A 19,599-nucleotide genomic window follows, 5' to 3' on the forward strand; every position below is an offset into this window, starting at 1 on the left:
TCCTTGTCATTACAATGAAGTAATAAAATATTCACAGATTAGTTGCAACTAATGTGGGACCAAGGAACAAGAAGATTGATGAAAATATAAACATTGCCGGCAATTTATCCCGGCATCAATTGCAACATGGCTTACTTCAGAGGAAAGCAAAGAACAAAAATATGTAAATGCACATTCCCCATAGACTCATGGACGGGGGTCTGGATCTACGATATCCGGGATTTGAAAATACCAGTCCCACTGATCGACTCATGATTCCGATTTCTCTGAGATAGCCAAAAGTTTCAAATGGTTGACGGGGACAGAGAATGGACTACCCACTTGCTGCCAATTATCTGCTCTTTAAGCTGCTTAAGGTAATGAGCTTGCTAAGGTCAGGGAAGCCATTTTCAATCTTTCCTTTGGAAAACCCAAACAGATTGGTGCAGTTTGGTGCAGTTTCAATGCGGGGACATCGTGAAATTTTTCTTTTATTTGTTAAAAACGGAAACATGACGGGCCAACTGCTGATGGGGCCAACCCACCATAACTTCCTTTCTTCTGAATGGTCGTTTTCCTCCATTTTCTATCTCCTGGCCATCTGGGGACCTGCCGGCTCTAATTAGCGTGACAGTTCCCAAACATGGCTGCCACCTGCCTTTGCCCCTGCAGTCAAGCAGACAGCTCCCGCCTACCGGAAGCGTTCAGCGCTTCTAATTGGGCTCCGAACCTGTCTCCCAGACAATTGGGCCATTTAGATTTGAAAATGACTTTGCAATGGTGATGCAGGTCAGGCATGGGATTGGGATCCGAAATTCCTCTGGGTGTCAGATTCCCGACTCAGCTTTGAAAATCTGGCCTCTGGTGTCACATTGTAGGTCTTTTGCCTCCCACGTTGACCAAATCTTTAACCAGCAATGTGATATCGCAGCATTTAAGAAGATGTCCACCACAGGGATAAGTAACTAAAGGACTCAAATTTCCCATTCTCACTCATGCCCATCCAATTGGTTCTGTAAGTAGCACTTGCACAAATATGTATTCGCATGACTCGACAATTCAAATATATTTCTGGCCAGCCTCCCACCTGTAATGATATGTATATAGCACAGGGCAGCACGGTAGCACAAGTGGCGAGCACTGTGGCTTCACAGTGCCAGATCCCAGGTTTGATTCCCCGCTGGGTCACTGTCTGTGCGGAGTCTGCACGTTCTCCCCATGTCTGCATAGGTTTCCTCCGGGTGCTCCAGTTTCCTCCCACTGTCCAAAGACATGCAGGTTAGGTCGATTGGCCATGATAAATTGCCCTTAGTGACCAAAAAGGTTAGGAGGGGTTATTGGGTTACGGGTATAGGGTGGAAGTGAGGGCTGAAGTGGGTCAGTGCAGACTCGATGGGCCGAATGGCCCCCTTCTGCACTGCATGTTCTATATAGGTATGCCAGTGAAGGGTTAATTATTACATCTCAGTGTAATTCAAACGCTAGAGGGCACTACCAGTTCCCAGTATAAATATCAGACCTCAGGGAATCGTGTGTAGTTAGCAAAGGAGAAGTTTTGATCACAGCTTGAGGAATAGTTTAGATTAGAGAGAGCGTTAGCACGAGGTCATCATTAGTTAATACTAGATTATAGATTGCTGTTTTACAGACTCACCCTTACTTTATTAATAGTTATAGCTCTGTAGTGTGTTTGAACTTTATTTAAATTAATTGTTATTCAATAAATTAGTTTGGCTTCAATCTAAAAATTGGTGGTTTCTTTATCATCAACTCATCTGACCATTCTGGATCACAAGGCAAAGAATAATGACATATTACCACAAAGTGTAATATAACACCACCTTGCACCCTCCGTAAATTTGTGCCCATTCAAAACTCTTTCTCCACACCAAGACTCATTTACCCATCACCCTGGCCAGGATTTTCTGCTCCTGATTACATTAGACGGGTTTGGCAATGGGAGTGGAAACTCTCACGAGAACACGCAAATCTCGTTTCACATCGACAGGACCACATGATGCAATAAAGGGGGCGCATCACCCGGTATTCCACGATGGGAGCATCATTGAAATTAATTAGCATATCATGATCAGGCCTCTAAGACAGACTTCATTCTCACTCGGCCCATCAGGAAAACCAAAATCGCCGATGTGAGTACAGGAGAATGAAAAAAAAACTAATCTCCCAAGGTGTGCACCTGATAAGCAGACCTCCCTGGGGAGCTCAGGTGTGTGCATTGCTCAGGGGGGAGAGGGCCATGCCAGACTCTGTCCAGGCACTACCCAGGCACTGCCACCTGGCACTGCCTGAGCAGTGTTGAGGGCAGTGACTGGGTGGTGCTGGGGTGGGCGGGGGGGGGGGGGTCTTCCAGGATGAACTCCATCGCAATGGGACAGCCTTTAAAAATGGGAACCGCAATCCTCGAGGGACTGAGTTGCTCGTAAGGCAGGCAAAATAGAGTTATATGTTGTGGGACCCACTCCTTGCTTTTTTTCTCTAAGTGTGGAATTATTGGCCGGAAAAAGCCGTCATTGCTGAGGCCGGCTTCAACACCCTTTCCCATTTCCGTGAATACGGCGGCACGGTAGCACAGTGGTTAGCACTATTGCTTCACAGCTTCAAGGTCCCAGGTTCGATTCCCAACTTGGGTCACTGTCTGTGTGGAGTCTGCACGTTCTCACCGTGTCTGCGTAGGTTCCTTCCAGGTGCTCCAGTTTCCTCCCACAAATCCCAAAAGACATGTTGTTAGGTAATCTGGACATTCTGAATTCTCCCTCTGTGTATCTGAACAGGCGCCGGAATATGACGACTAGGGGTTTTTCACAGTAGCTGCATTGCACTGTTGATGTAAGCCTACTTGTGGCAATAAAGATTATTATTATTGTCTCCTTCCCCCCCCCCCCCCCGCACCCCTCCCCCCCCCCCCCCGCACCCCTCCCCCCCCCACACACACACACACACCGTGCTCACTGACGGATATTGGTTTTTGTCCAGGCAGCACCTAAGTTCTAAATTTCCCATCTTTATTTTTGATTGGCAAGGCCAATAATGGTTATGGACTAATTCAGATAGACAGTGTTAAGAGGCAGAACTGCCTTGATCTATAATAATAATAGTAAGAAGTCTTACAACACCAGGTTAAAGTCCAACAGGTTTGTTTTGAATCACTCGCTTTCGGAGCACTGCTCCTTCCTCAGGTGAAGGAGCAGCACTCCGAAAGCTAGTGATTCAAAACAAACCTATTGGACTTTAACCTGGTGTTGTAAGACTTCTTACAGTACTTATCCCAGTCCAACGCCGGCATCTCCACACTATAATAATAATAATCTTTTTATTGTCACAAGTAGGCTTACATTGCAATGAAGTTACTGTGAAAATCCCCTAGTCGCCACATTCCGGCACCTGTCGGGTACACGAAGGGAGAATTCAGAATTCTCAGCTGGTACGGGAATTGAACCCGCGCTGCTGGCCTTGTTCTGCATCACAAACCAGCTGTCTAGCCCACTGAGCTAAACCTGAATGGAGGAACAAGTTCGAAGGGCTGAATTGCTTCTCCCAGTTGCTCTGATCCTGTCTGCAGCCACTCTTTTTTTGTGAGGGTTGGGGGAGGGACTTGAATACCTCTTGCAGCCTGCAAAATTCTCACCCTATCTCCAGCACCTGGTACTGAATATTAAAATTATAGATGCGTCAGGTTCATTGAAAATCTATGATTCAGTGTACACAGATGCATTTGAACATAATAAAATATGTATTGCCAGCCAATCGAAAATGCTTATTTCGTTCATGAGAATAAACTGTTCTTTGCATCATAAATCATCGGTGGAGAGATCAGTCAATTAGATCACGCTGCTGTCAGTCATTGCAAACCTTTTAATTCCAGCAGGATTAGTCAGACACAGACTTCTCTAATGATGGATTTCCTCTTCTGGCAATGTGAGAGCAGTAAATACAGGTCAAAGCTCTGTTACTAATGAGGAAAGAAAAAGTTGCCTGTGATGAATAATTCTACAATGGGTGTCCTTACATAATATCATAGCGCTTATCCCTCTCCCTCTTCCAGCTTCCCTTGGATTTTCTCCCCTGCTCTCTTGAAAGTAGTGACTGAAGGCTGAATCGTTGGTGATTTCACAGCCCCCACAATTCATAGTTTTACTTAAAGTTGCACGCTGCCACCTCACTCCATCTTCACCCTCCATCAGAAGTGAGTCAGCCTCTAGCTGCTTCCCCCGAGCAGAAGCAAATAAACTAATCCTGCTGCTGCATGACTTTGGATACATGTAGCGCATCTGTAATGTTTCCTGTTTTAAACTGTTTTCATTGGGGTTTGAGACTACCACACGCAGCGTCCTTTCAGAGTTCAGCGTGGTTTCGAAGTAAATCAAATCGCACAGGCATCGCTTCCTGAATAAGGAAATTAGCAATAGATCTACTTTGAAATATGTCCACAATTATAGCATCAAGGAATTTTAATTGTCCGTGCACTCGACTGGTTAACCTAACAGCCGTACCAACAGTTACATTTATCTGCGTTCTGAATACGGGGAGGCCGGTACTGGTCTCCCCGAACAGGTGCTGGAATGTGGCAACTAGGGGCTTTTCACAGTAACTTCATTGAAGACTACTTGTGACAATAAACAATTATTATTATTATTATTATTATTAAGATACCTCCAACTTCAGACTGTTTACGCTGGGATGGAGTCTATCTAGTAGATTTTCTTTTGAGTCCAGGATCAGTGTTGCAGAACAATACGATTATACTCGATCTTACCTGCGCTACAATGCACTCTACTCCAGGACCCACTAAACTCTAATCTGCCCTCTCCAGCCCGCTCTCCCAGAAATCTAAGAGTCAGTGCAATTTATAGTACTGCCCCTTAGCTCCCTCTAGTGGCTAGTTTTAAAATAACATTAACTCTTCACATGCGGAGAGGGGGCGGCGTGGAAGAGGTTGGAGATGGCGTCCTGCAAAGGAACGAGCCTGGGGGCGCTGGTGATGGCACCGCTGCCACTCTCGCCGACAAGGTACACCACGAGCCCGGTGGTGGCGGCAACGTAAAAGATCTGGGAGCAGTGGAGACGACACAGAGGAGCGTTGGGAGCCTCGGTGTGGTCCCCGATTAGGGATAACCATCGGTTTGTCCCAGGAAGGATGGACGGGGGGGTTTCAGAGCTGGCATCGGGCAGGGATTAGAAGAATGGGGGACCTGTTCATCGATGGGACGTTTGCGAGCTTAGGGGCGCTGGAGGAGAAATTTGGACAACCCCCATGAAATGCTTTCAGGTACATGCAAGTGAGGGCATTTGTGAGGCGGCAGGTGAGGGAATTCCCGCTGCTCCCGGCACAGGGGATTCAAGACAGGGTGATCTTGGGCATATGGGTCGGGGAGGGCAAAGTGTCAGCGATATACCAGGAGATGAAAGAAGAGGGGGAGGCTATGGTAGAGGAGCTGAAAGGTAAATGGGAAGAGGAGCTGGGGGAGGAGATTGAGGAGGGGCTGTGGACTGATGCCCTAAGTAGGGTTAACTCCTCTTCCTCATGTGCCAGGCTTAGCCTGATACAGTTTAAGGTAGTGCACAGAGCGCATATGACGGGGGCGAGGCTGAGTAGGTTCTTTGGGGTGGAGGACAGATGTGGGAGGTGCTCAGGAAGTCCGGCGAACCATGTCCATATGTTTTGGTCATGCCCGGCATTGGAGGGGTTCTGGAGGGGAGTTGCGGGAATAGTATCTCAGGCGGTGAAAGTCCGGGTCAAGCCAAGCTGGGGGCTAGCACTATTTGGAGTAGTGGACGAGCCGGGAGTGCAGGAGGCGAAAGAGGCCGGCATTCTGGCCTTTGCGTCCCTAGTAGCCCGGCGAAGGATCTTGTTAATGTGGAAAGAGGCGAAGCCCCCCAGCGTGGAGGCCTGGATAAATGATATGGCTGGATTTATCAAGTTGGAGAGGATAAAGTTTGCCTTGAAAGGGTCTGCGCAGGGGTTCTACAGGCGGTGGCAACCGTTCCTAGGCTATCTCGCGGAGCTTTAGATGAAGGTCGGACTGCAGCAACAGCAACCCAGGGGGGGAGGGGGTGGGGGTGGGGAGGGGGGGGATATCTTTCGTGGGGGGGGGGAGAGGAGGGAGGGGGGGGAAGGTTTTTTTTCTGGGGGGCATTGAGCAAGAAGACACATGAATGATCCGGAAAACTGACATGTACGGGAGGAATCCAATGTACAAAGTTCTGTATCATATTGACTTGCCATGTTCATGTCTTGCTATGCGAGCTTTCTTTCTTTTTTGTTACGGTGGGGGGGGGGGGGGGGGGGGGGGGGGTTTGTTTGTATGGTTGAAATTTTTGTTAAAAAACTGTTAATAAACATTTTTTTTTTAAACTTCACATGCTGTACATTTGTATAATGTCAGACCTTCTTGTTCTCTTCTGGAACTTTGGCCATTGTTGCAAATCTAAGGGATGTAACTCCAGGTTCCTGCAGTTGCTTGAACATCAAAGGGGTCCCTTCACATGGAATCAAAACCCTTATTCATCCCGCTTCGATGCTTAAAGTGTGTGCCCTTCTCTTTCCCCGTTGTGATGGGTTATTATTTAAATATAAAAACCGCTGTTGATTGGCAACGTCTTCTCAGTTCTGGCCAAGGTGTCCAGCATTGCAACGTTTAACGCTCCACAGATTCAGGCTGACCTGCTAAATGTTTCCAGCATTTCCTCTATTTCCAAACACGCAGTATCTGTAAATTGTATTTTTTGAGCGAGTGAATTTTTGCTTTCAAATCAGAGCCGGCTAAAGGCGCAATTTGAGAACCACGAAAGTTCTCAGTGGTTGAAGAATCTGTTTCCCTTATGTATCAGTGACCCACAATCACCAGGCAGGTCAGCAGGAGTGATGGCATTCTCTTTGGGCCGATCAGCAGCTTAAGATCAGACTTATCCTGATAATTGCCATATCAACAGTGCACAGAACAGAATCTCATGCAACATTGTGTCCCCTACTCTACTGTGGCCCTAAGCTGCTCCAGAATCACAAAACTGTTAACTATAGAATTTGCAGTGCAGAAGGAGGCCATTCGGCCCATCGAGTTTGCACCGGCTCTTGGAAAGAGCACCCTACCCAAGCCCACACCCCCACCCCATCCCCATGACCCAGTAACCCCGCCCAACACTAAGGGCAATTTTGGAGACTAAGGGCAATTTAGCATGGCCAATCCACCTAACCTGCACATCTTTGGACTGTGGGAGGAAACCGGAGCACCCGGAGGAAACCCACGCAGACACGGGGAGAACGTGCAGACTCCGCACAGACAGTGACCCAAGCCGGGAATTGAACCTGGGACCCTGGAGCTGTGAAGCAATTATGCTAACCACTATGCAACCGTGCCTGCCATTGTTTTACAGCACAAAAGGAGACCATTCAGCCCAATGTGTCTTATCGGCTGTCAGAGTGAATTGATTGCAGCATGGTGGCATAGTGGTTTGCATTGCTACGCCACAGAGTCAGGTACCCGGGTTCGATTCCGACCTTGGGTGCCTGCGTGGGCTTCCTCCGGGTGCTCCCTTTTCCTACCACAGTCCAAAGATGCGCGGGTTAGGTGGATTGGCCATGCCCCTTCAAGCCCAAAGGTTAGGTGGGATTACGTAGTTACAGGGATAGGGCAGGGGAGAGGGCCGAGGTAGGTTTCTCTTTCGGAGGGTCGCTGCAGGTTTGATGGTCCAAATGGCCTCCTTCTGCACTGTAAGGATTCTATTATTGATAGATTGTGTATTAAGCTTATGCACTTGTAGAAATAATTTTTTTAATGGGGATCTATTTGTTGGGGCAGCTTTCCGAGCTTGGAGGGTTCGGTGGGTGAGTTTGAGTTGCCCACCGGGAATGGGTTCCGGTATTTGCAGGTGAGGGATTTTGTTCGGAAGCAGGGACCACCCTCTCCTCACCTGCCGCTCCAGGGGCTGCAGGACAAGGTGGTGTCAAGAACAGGGGTAGGGGAGGGCAAAGTGTCAGAACTTTACAAGGAGTTGATGGAGTTGGAGGGAGCCCCGATAGGGGTAATGAAGCGCAAGTGGGAGGAAGTGTTGGGTAGGGAGCTGGAGGCTGGGATGTGGGAGAGGCTCTGATGAGGGTAAACGCATCCTCATCATGTGCTCGGATTAGCCTTATTCAGTTTAAGGTGGTCCACAGGGCGCACGTGATGGTGGCCAGAATGAGCAAGTTTTTTGAGGGGGTGGAGGATAGCTGTGGACGGTGTGCGGGAGGGCCCGCAAATCATGTCCATATGTTTTGGGCTTGTCGAAGCTTGGGGGATTCTGGCAGGGGTTTGCTGACGTTAAGTCGGAGATCCTGAAGGTGAGGTGGCCCCGAGTCCAGAAGTGGCAATCTTCGGAGTATCAGAAGACCCGAGAGTCCAGGGGGCCAGAGAGGCCTTTGCCTCCCTGGTAGCCCGGAGACAGATATTATTAGAATGGAGGGACTCGGGGCACCCGAAACCGGTGGGGTGGGTGAGCGACCTGGCAAAGTTCCTCAGGCTGGAAAAGATATAGTTTGCCTTGAGAGGGTCTGTGGAGGGGTTTGCCCGGAGATGGCAGCCGTTCATCGACTTCTTTGAGAACAGTTAAGATGTCAGCAATGGTGGGGGGGGGAGAATAAAATAGGGAGGTGGGGGAGCGGGGGAGTGGGATGCGGGATGATGGGGTGTTAGGTGTTTAGTTGATTTGGTTATTTCCAGCCCTGTTGGCTTGTGATTGTGTTTGATGTGTAAATATATAAATGCCTCAATAAAAATATTTTTCAAAGTAGTAATTCAAAAAAAATAACATACGTTTTAAATGTCACTTTTATTCGATGGCAACTACTCAGATTGTTCATTCTGTTACCCTCTGCCCACCCACTTGAAACATTCCCAAGTGCCACTTGAACATGAAATTGATGAGGCTGGCTTGGTCACATACACTACTAGGTTTTACCATTGTCTCAAGACGTAAGTGTCAGCATTGAGCTCTACGATGTGACACAGTTCACACCTTCCAAACCCACGACCCGTGACCGTCTAGAAGGACATGGGAACATGACCACCTGGAGGTTCCCCTCCAAGTTACTCACCACCCTGGCTGGGAAATTTCCCGCCGTTCCTTCACTGTCACTGGGTCAAAGTCCTGGCGCTCCCTCCCTAACAGCACTGTGGGTGTACCGACACCACAGAGGTGGCAGTAGTACAAGGACGCATCTGGCCGCCACCTTCCCAAGGGCGATTAGCGATGGGCCATAAATGCTGGCTGAGAAGCGTAGCCCACATCCCATGAATGAATAAAGAATATATATAACTTTTATGTAAATTTGCTGATGTTGTGCAAAAGAAGAAAAAAATGACCTTTAACTTATTCGACATGTCTGCCCTAGGCATTCACCCAGTTTCGAAAATGGGTGTAAATTGGAACCTTCATGGACACTTACATGCTGGAACTGCATGTCAGAAAGTCAGACTCAACCATTTCACAGTCCCCACAGACGGGCTCACGCTATAACTCCAATTGCCAACAAGCCAGCAGCCTGGTCTTGGTCTACTATTCAACACTGGGAGGATCACAAACAAGGCAAATCATGTCGCTGCCCATCCTACATACATGCAGACATTTCAGCACAGGCCATTAAACGGCGATCGACTTGTGTTTTATTTATTTTTTTCTTGTTTCTGTTCCATGCGAATCGATTTTCGACGCAGTGCTGCTGTTGAATTGTGGTTGGATGTAAGTGATTTATGCCAGTGGCTGGGAGGTGGAGGAGAAATAGTTCCGGTGGTGATTTTATTACAAACTTGCCGTCGTAGTGAAGTATCACAGCAGCAGCCGATGCAATAGAAATATATTCAGCTTGTACTTTGACAAATTGTTAGAATTCGCATTGGTGATGATGTTAATGAAAAGTTAAATCACTAAAGGTAAAAGAAAAAGCATAATCTAACCTTTTGTGTGGAAGTCGGGGGGGGGGGGGGAACATTTGTCCACCATTTAGATATTAAACTACTTGGTATGGAAGCATTTGGTAATGTAATTTTATCCTCACTGCTGTAACTGTGGCAAGGTTGTGGAGTGGTATAAAGAACTGGAACATAATACGCATTCATCTTCTAAATGGAAAATAAGGACCATACTTCGCACCAAGCTCATTTTTTCTACCTACGAGCCATTTCCATGCCAGGGCATGGTGATTAAGTGGGAATCATGAGAGGTTTCTGCACAGACAACACAGCCAGGGGAGAATTGCAGCCCCTAAGGGGAGAAGTCATGCAATTCCACCTTTCACAATCAGATGTACCTGCATTCTGCCACGCTGCTACTGAAACACACTGAACAGAAGATTGATTTTGTAAGAGTCAGCCACCTCATCTGATAATCTTTTTGTTCTGTCATTCCTCCCCAATTCCCCCGCCAAATTGTGTGGCATATTTTCAAACTCATTGCATCATGAATCCCGTGTTTAATATATGCATCGTAACTGACAATCTAAAACAAAACCTGCGGGCCACCTCGCAGGGGAGCTCAATCCACCGCCTCCTTCACGTACGTTTACAATCTGTCTGTGGTTCAGGCAACCTTTGCTCGGCTATTTCTTCGGGAGAAGGGTAATAGCAGAGGTGAAATGTTCACTCTGTTTCTCTCTCCAGAGATGCTGCCAGACCTGCTGAGTTTTCCCAACATTTCCCTGCTCATTTCCCGTGCCTTATATGTTGCCTTGCTCACTCCTATTGAACTGCGCATCCAATTCTCTTTTTGTAGAATCTTCTGTTATTGTAGAATCCGTTGCCACCACTGGCTCAGGCTGCAGGTTCTCGATCATGCCAACACGCTGAGCAAAATAAATACTCAGCACAGCAACTGCTCCCTGTTTTTTTTGCCAATTATCTTGGTTACCAACCCTCCTGCCAGTGGAAAGTGATCCTCTTGAGCTACTCTGCGCAAACTTCTCCATTTTGAAAAACTCCCATTCATCTTCTTTGACAGAAGGAGAACAATCCCAGCTTCTCAGGTCTATCCCATAAGCAAAGCCCTTCGTCCTTATTAATCATTCATAAATTACCCCATAATATAATGGATAAAGGTGCTGGAGCCACGTAGGCTAGAACTTTCCCAGGTACAATCTCCACCCGTGTAGAATGAGGTGATCTCAGTTTGGGGGAAGTATCAAGGGTGGTAAATGGCCGCAGCGAATTGGGATTTGAAGGGGCAAAATTCCTGTTCCTGATTGTGATGCAGGAAGTCCTGCCGGTAATCGGGTGAGCATTGGTTCGAAGAGGAGGGAAGATCCTCTGAGTTCAGTTTATAGATATGAATCTAGTGCGGCCATCGAGTGGCTTTCTAACACTATGATACAGTTGTTAACCCTTTACATACCAGCAGATGCACAGAGCACTACAAGCATCAGAGGAGAATACTATCTGGCGCAGAACGGTAGCATAGTGGTTAGCACAGTTGCTTCACAACTCCAGGGTCTCAGTTCGATTCCCGGCTTGGGTCACTGTCTGAGTGGAATCTGCACGTTCTCCCCGGGCGGGATTCTGCAACAACCGGCGGGGCGGGCAACTCTGGTGCAGAGAAGTGGCGTGAACCACTCCGGTTTCAGGCCGCCCCGAAGGTGCGGAATCCTCCGCACCTTCAGGGGCTAGTCCGGCGCCGGAGTGGTTTGTGCCGCGCCGGCCGGCAGGAAAGGGGCTTGGCACCATGCCAACCGGTGCCGAAGGGCCTCAGCCGGCTGGCACGAGTTGGCGCATGCTCTGGAGCACCAGCACATCCCAGCGCAGGGGGGTTCATCTCCGCGTCGGCCATCGCGAGCTGTTACAGCGGCCGACGTGGAGGAATTGAGTGCCTCCACGGCACAGGCCCGCCGGCGGATCGGTGGGCACCGATCGCGGGCCAGGCCACAGTGGGGGCAACTCCCAGGGTCAGTTGCCCAAGCGCCCCACCTCCCCCCCCCCCCCCCCCCCCCCCGAGGACCCTGGATACTGCCCGTGGAGCAGGGGATGGGGTGGAAGCATGGGGCTTAAGTAGGGTGCTCTTTCCAGAGGCTGGTGCAGACTCGATGGGCGAAATGGCCTCCTCCTGCACTGTAAATTCTATGGTTCTATGGATTGGTCAGATGTCCTCGCGGTCAGAGGCAGCTTGCCAATTCTCTCGTGTCTGAATTGTGGATATTGAATGAAGGACTGGAAGGTGGCAGGTCCAGATTACTCTGTAATCTGTTTTGCGCAAGGGACAATAATATTGTCCATGTAGTTTAACTAAGGCGCGATTATTGCTTATTGGAAACATTTTCCAATATTCCACTGCTATGACTTGAGACGCAGCTAGCTGTTGCAATGTTTTTGATAGTCCCAGCTTTTTTCTTTGAATTTATTCCTTCCTATCTGTTAAAAGAATAGCACCGCTGGATTCAACGGGAGCTAGATAAACACAAGAGGGAGAACGCAATGGATGGTTAAGCTGATTGGGTTAGATGAAGAGGAAAGTGAGGCTTGTGTGGAGCATAAACGCTGGGCCAAATAGTCTGTTTCTCTGCTGTATATGCTTCTAACAGGAGCCAAGCCTTCAGTAGAAAGTTGAAGACATTTTCAACAAAATCATGACATTCGGAGAATCTCTAATCTAGCCCGCTCCTGGAAGAAGTCATGGAATCAGGTGCAAAGATGGTTAAGGGACAGTAAAATAAGGCAGGGTGTAAATATCAGGCATACAGCCCAATCCCATCCAGCAAATTAGGCCGATAGAAATACCTGCATTCATATAGAATTCTTTATGGCCTCAGTGCATCCCAATGTGCTTTATCGTCAATAAAACAACTTTGAAAATTGCTTATTGTCACAAGTAGGCTTCAAATGAAGTTACTGTGAAAAGCCCCTAGTTGCCACATTCCGGCGCCTGTTCGGGGAGGCTGGTAGGGGAATTGAACCGTGCTGCTGGCCTGCCTTGGTCTGCTTTAAAAGCCAGCGAATTAGCCCAGTGTGCTAAACCAGCCCCTTTGAAATGTAGCCACTGCAGTAATGTAGGAAACATGACAATCATTTGCACACAGAAAGCTCCCATAACACAGCGATGACCGGCTCATCTGTTTTTGTGATGGTGATTGAAGGATAAGTTTTGGCCAGGGCGCTGAGGATAACTCTCCTTCAAAATAGTGCTGTGGGATCTTTAAATTCATCAAAGCGAGAAGGGGGCTCTGGTTTAGAATCTCTTCCAAAAGCCGTGACTTCCAAGACTGCAGCACTCCTGTGGATTTCTGTGCTCATGTTCTGGAGCGGGACTTGAATTCATAACCTTATGCCACAGAGGCAAGAGTGCTATCATCTTACCTCCAGTTGGCACTTAATATATGGCGTTCATCATGTGGCTCAGTTGGTGGCATGCTTGCCTTTGAGTCACAGGATTCCCACAGTGCAGAAGGAGGCCATTTGGCCCACTCAGTCTGTACTGACCCTCAGAAAGAGCAACCCAACTTCAGCACACTCCTCCACCCTATCCCTGTGACGCCCCTCCCCTGACCTTTGGTCACTAATGGGGCAATTTATCGTGGCCAATCCGCCTAACCTGCACATCTTTGGACTGTGGGAGGAAACCAGAGCATCCAGACACGGGGAGAACGTTCAGACTCCACACAGACAGTCACCCGAGGCCGGAATTGAACCTGGGACCCTGGAGCTGTGAGGCAGCAGCGCTAACCACCGAGCCGCCACCTGGAGTCTCCAGGTTCAAATCCTGCTCCACAGTGTGAGCACAACAATCAAAGTTGACACTTCAGTGCTGAAGTGAGCGAGTGTGGCACTTTCAGAGGTGCCACCTTTAGGATGGAATGTTAAACCAAGGCCCCATTTGCCGAAGAGAAAAGCAAATTACTGCAGATGCTGGAATCTGAAACTAAAACAGGAAATGCTGGACAATCTCAGCAGGTCTGACAACATCTGTGGAGAGAGAAGGGAGCTAAGATTTTGAGTCTGGATGACTCTTTGTCAAAGGTGGCAGATTGGCCTCATTTGCCTGTTTGGATGGATTTGAAAGACCTCATGGCACTATTTCAAAGAAGAGCAAGGGAATTAACCCTGGTGTCCTGGACAATATTCATCGTTCAGTCAACACCTCATTCAACAAAATAGATTTAATACTCATTATCACATTGTTGTTTGTGGGAGGTTTTTGCACAGAGATTGGCAGCCACCTTTCCCACATTACAACAGTGGCTACACTTCAAAAGTACTCCATTAGATGTAAAGCGCTTTGAAAGGTTTGCTGGTTGAAAAACATTGCTAAATAAACGCAAGTGTTTTCCTTTCTGCACCATTCTTTTGCAAGCTCACATTTGAGCACAGATATAGTTGAATCAAATGAATACATTAATAATAAAACTAATCACAGTGATCATAACCAGGAGCAAAGAATTTATTTTATTGTAGTGCAAATGATTTCTCAACCAATGTTTAATTCAACACACACAGAGAAAAAAACAGAATCTGATCCTATCCTTCTTCACTTAGTTTCCCTGCAATGATTAATCAAGCGCCTTTCTAATCAACAAAAGCTCCGGTTTTGTGTCTGCACATTTATTCAGAGGTGAGAAATGTTTAGTTTCCTCAGCGTTTCTCAGCTATGTTCATTGTCAGCTTGGGAATGCATAAAACATGCTCTGATAAGGTAATTAAAGAAAACTCAACCGATTCAGTCCGAATGTAAAAAAGGACTCCCACTGTGCAAATGATTGTTAATACCGCATGTCAATCAAATATTTATTCACCTGCTATTGCCATTCATGGGTGCTGCAAAGAGAATTGGAATAATGGGTTTCCTGTAATAAGATTTCCAAAAAGATGCTTTTAGCATCCATCTCTTTCAGAAAATTTCAAACAGATAAGATCATTCTCCTTTCTTCTCTCTATCATATGCATAATTAGAGTTTTTAGAAGTTACACACCACGCAAATAGGGTAAAAGGCCTTGAATATGAATATAAATGTTGCATACAATGGGAACTGGAGGGTACATATTTGATGGCAAACATTTGTCAGTATTTTTACTTTTGGAACATATTTAAAGTTGGGTACTACGATATCGCCCTTTTTAGACACATTACACAAATGTGGACATGGTGGGCTGAATGGCTTCCTTCAGTGGTGTGATTCTATTTCATGACTATTTTTTAAGGTCTTTAAGTTTTAAGTCTTTAAGTTTATCAGTGGGTAAATGCTGCACATGGGGGTAAGACTAACTTGAGGATAGAATGTCTTTGATGTGGGATATGCTTTGCAGTGAATTCACTGGAGAGTCAATGGGAAGATGAGAGTTTGACTGATCTGATACTGAACCAAGATAGAATTAGGCATGATTGTGAAGTCTCTACAGTTGAGCAGCTACCATCTAGACACAGAGATGAGGACTAGGCACTTGGCTCACTGACGAGTTACCCAAGGACAATTGATCTCAGGGCAACCATACTATGCCTGATGCAATGCGGGCAGTGGAGGTAAGATGCTGAGTCTTTTTTTGGGAGTGTGGGAGAAAGAGGGGAGGGTAAGGTTTCTTCCTTTGACTGTTTATTTTCTCTTCCTTGGAGATCTTCAGCAGCCCAGACCAACACAGCATCATGGGACCAACTTGTACATCTTCACCATAGCTGCAATCAAACTGATGACGAGAGGCATGTAAGGCAGACTGAAGTCCCTTCATGCCTGGGAAAAGTGACCAGTAAACAGTCAATTGGATTTGAGCTAAGTATTCTAAAACTAGAATTCATTGACAGGTAGGATTCAAAATGATGTGCATATGTGTGTATGTGTGTGTGGGATTGTGTTGCATGCATAAAAATATTTGTGTGTTGGGATGTGTGTATGTTTATATGTGTGTGGGAGTGTATGTGTATTTATGTATGTGCGTGTGTGTGCATGTATATTCATGTGTGGGAGTACGTGTGTGGGAATCTGCATGTGCATATATGTGTGCGGGAGTATTTGTTTGCATATCTGTGTGTGCAAGTGTTTGTATGTATGTGTGTGGGAGTGTGAATGTATATATGTGTGTATGTGTGCATGCATATATTTGTGTGGGAGTGTGTATATATGTGCATGAGAGTGTGTTTACATATGTGTATGTGTATATATATATATATATACAAGTGTGTGGGAGTGTGCATATATGTGTGTGTGTTTGTGTGTGTATGTATATATGTGTGTGGGTGTGTGTTCTGCATATATGTGTGGGAATGTGTGTGTTTGTATATATGCATGTGGGAGTATGTGTTCATGTGTCTGTGTGTGGGAGTGTTTGTTTGTGTATATGTGTCTGTGTCGGTATGAGTATGGGATTATGTATATGTACATATGTGTGTGGGAAAGAATGTTTATATATATGTATGTGGAAGTGTGTGTTTGTATGTATGCATGTGGGAGTGTGTATATATGTGTGGGGAGTGGGTGTTTGTGTGTATATATATATATATATATGAGTGTATATTTGTATATTTGAGTGCGGTAGTGTTTATATATGTGTGTGGGAGTGTGCGTGCACATCATCATAGAATCATAGAATTTACAGTGCAGAAGGAGGCCATTCGGCCTATCGAGTCTGCACCGGCTCTTGGAAAGAGCACCCTACCCATGGTCAACACCTCCACCCTATCCCCATAACCCAGTAACCCCACCCAACACTAAGGGCAATTTTGGACACTAAGGGCAAATTTATCATGGCCAATCCACCTAACCTGCACATCTTTGGACTGTGGGAGGAAACCAGAGCACCCAGAGGAAACCCACGCACACACGGGGAGGATGTGCAGACTCCGCACAGACAGTGACCCAAGCCGGAATCGAACCTGGGACCCTGGAGCTGTGAAGCAATTGTGCTATCCACAATGCTACCGTGCTATATATATGTGTGTGGGAGTTTGTGATTGTATTTATGCATGTGGGAGTCAGTGTTTGTACATATGTGTGTGGGAGTGTGTGATTGTATATATGTGTGTGGTACTTTTTGTTTGTATATATGTATGTGGGAGTGTGTGTTTGTACAAATGTGTGTGGGAGTGTGTGTTTGTATATATGTGTGTGGAAGTTTGTGTTTGTATATATTTGTGTGGGAGTGTGTGTTTGTATGTATGCATGTGGGAGTGTGTGTTTGTATATATTTGTGTGGGAGAGTGTGTTTGTATATATGTGTGTGAAAGTTTGTGTTTGTATATATTTGTGTGGGAGTGTGTGTTTGTGTATATGTATACATGTGGGAGTGTGTGTTTGTATATATTTATGTGGGAGTATGTGTTTATATATATGCATGTGGGAGTGTGTTTATATGCATGTGGGTTGGGAATGTGTCATTGTGTTTATTTGTATGTTTGCATATATGTGTGTGGGAGTGTGTGTTTATATAGTTTGCTCTGGCAAACTGTTCATTTAGTTTTACGACTGACAATACCCATCCTGTGTTAAGGATCTTACTGCTTGGACTGTCTCCAAGACACAGACCTATTTTGGACTACGCATGTAAAATAATGTTGAAAGTATTCCACAGGTTAAGCCAGTGCAGATACATCTCTTTTTAGGGCTTGGATTGCTGTTATCATTTCCTCAAGATTATTATTACGGAGACTCACGTCAAACACAGGGGTACTCTCTACCCACTCATTTCAAACAGTTTCGATGCAAGAGGGTGAGACATACAATTGGAATTATTTTAAAGTTACTTTTTTACAGGTTGAAAGCTGTACCTGTGCAGGCATCCATCATCGCCTGTCCCCTCGCAGGTGGGCACTTCCTTTTGCACCTCTTGCAGCGTCGCTGAGCTCTCCTTGGTGAACTGCAACCTGGGCACTTCTTCCACCGTCTCCACGTAGAAGACGGTGCGCTGCTGGGGCTGGCACTGCAAGGTGCCACCCCTGCTGTGTCCCGGGGCCAGGAAGCCATTGAAAGGGCTGCTCTTTTTCCAGGCGCTCCCCCTCTCGTGATTGTGGTTCTTCAGCCTGTTCTGGCTGGTGCCCCAGTGCTCGAAGCTGTCCTGTTGCTGCTGCTGCTGGAGGCAGACCCCGGACCCGGCTGAACTGGAGGGCGGGTGGTTGAACAGCTTCCAGCGAAGACGCAGTATGTGCTTAACATCGAATTCCTTCCTCCCGGAGCCTGACATGTTGCTGCTGTCTCAACTCTTGTGCCTGTGTGTGTGTGAGTCAAAGTAGCAGAAACCAGAGTTAGCAGTAAACTCCCAGGGCAATGCACACAGCCTTTTTTTGTGTGTGCTTTAAGTGTGTGGGAGTCACTTGCTGAGGAGCTCGGAATTGATCTGCTGCAGACTGACACACACAGCCCCACTCAAAAGCAAATGACAATGTTACCTTTGCGAACAGCAATCAGCTTTTTCTGCCACAGGATTCAACCTGCTTGCACAGCAGCTGGGCTTGAACACCTTCCAGATGTGCAGAGTCACCCCTACCAGCTTCCCTGCACTTCATCCATCTGTCCCAGGGGGGAATCCCTCGCAGCTCCAGCTAGCAAGTAGTCTTGACAGGTCCTGGAAGCAATCTGGTGCTCCCCTCTCTCTCTCTCCCTCTCACACACACACAAACTGTGCTACTGCCACCGATTCCACAACCAAATTATTCCTCTGTCTCCCTCCCTCCCTTGTCAGTGACGCAATGCATTCATTCTGAAGCCTCAGCTCTGACCCAGGAGAGAGTTTCACTCGCTCTTTCTGTTGATCCAGCTTCTGGTGGCACCCACCCACCCCGCTGCTTTGCTCCGACACCTCACCCCCCACCACACACACACCCACACACTCCCAGAACACCGGGAGCTCAGCGAGAAGCCAAATGAATAACCCAACCAGAGTAGGAGGGGAGGGGGAGGGGGGTCATTCTGGTCATTCACTAGTGACAAGAGGCCACAAGTTGGTGGCAATTAGCCAGAGAGCCATTCGCCCTGCTCACACACACACAGCTATTAAAGAGAGGTTAGCTTTCCCAAACAAGCAGCGAGCAGAGCCCTCCACTGCCCCTGCCTTCAGAACTAACACATCCAGTCACATTCAAAGCCTGTCATTGATACCCGAGTCCTTTGAATTTTTCAGTTTTTTTATGTCAATGGGATTCTCCCCACCGGTCAGGAAAACACTTCTATTCCTGCTGATCCGGATTCAGGAGAGGGACCTGTAAGAGACACAGACGTCCCTGATTCCTGCACTAGCTCACATTGCCTATTTATAATGTATGAAAGCTGCAGGGATTGGAAATATGTCCAGGGCAAGGAAATCAAATCGAGTTTGCGAACTGGAGTGTGGGGATGGAGTAGAATCACCTGTTACTCTCTTTGACAAAGGTCACCTACTTATCAAATACACAGTCCACCCTCCCCCCCCCCCCCACCCCCAAACCACCACCCACCACCCCCTCCTATGTTGAGACATCAAAACTGTCAGGCAAAATAAAAACCTCAGTACGTTCCGATTGCGAGAGAGAGAGAAGCGAAGAGTCAGTTCACTGGAATATGACAGCTCCCCAATGTGACAGTCTAGAGCATTAGAGTACCTCTCGCGGGGCGAAGTGGGGGGAGTCAAACACATTGCCAGGGTTTTCCAGCACCATCCAGTCAGTCTGTGGCTGAGATTTAGCAGCTTG

The 19,599-nt window shown here is 47.1% G+C and overlaps 1 protein-coding gene and 1 pseudogene across 1 annotated transcript in view; one reads left to right on the forward strand and one right to left on the reverse strand.

Moving 5' to 3' along the window:
* Positions 1-18,660, reverse strand: part of LOC140391537 (kelch-like protein 1) — a 428,416-nt gene extending 409,756 nt beyond the window's left edge. The window contains exon 1 of the mRNA XM_072476122.1: positions 17,704-18,660. Within this exon, the coding sequence (XP_072332223.1) occupies positions 17,704-18,116 (413 nt within the window). The 5' untranslated portion in view covers positions 18,117-18,660. The remainder of the gene's footprint in view (positions 1-17,703) is intronic.
* Positions 12,202-12,334, forward strand: LOC140392213 (U4 spliceosomal RNA; annotated as a pseudogene).
* Positions 18,661-19,599: the final 939 nt, after the last annotated feature.

Source organism: Scyliorhinus torazame, chromosome 15 (assembly GCF_047496885.1).
Source record: "Scyliorhinus torazame isolate Kashiwa2021f chromosome 15, sScyTor2.1, whole genome shotgun sequence".
NCBI classification, from domain to species: domain Eukaryota; kingdom Metazoa; phylum Chordata; class Chondrichthyes; order Carcharhiniformes; family Scyliorhinidae; genus Scyliorhinus; species Scyliorhinus torazame.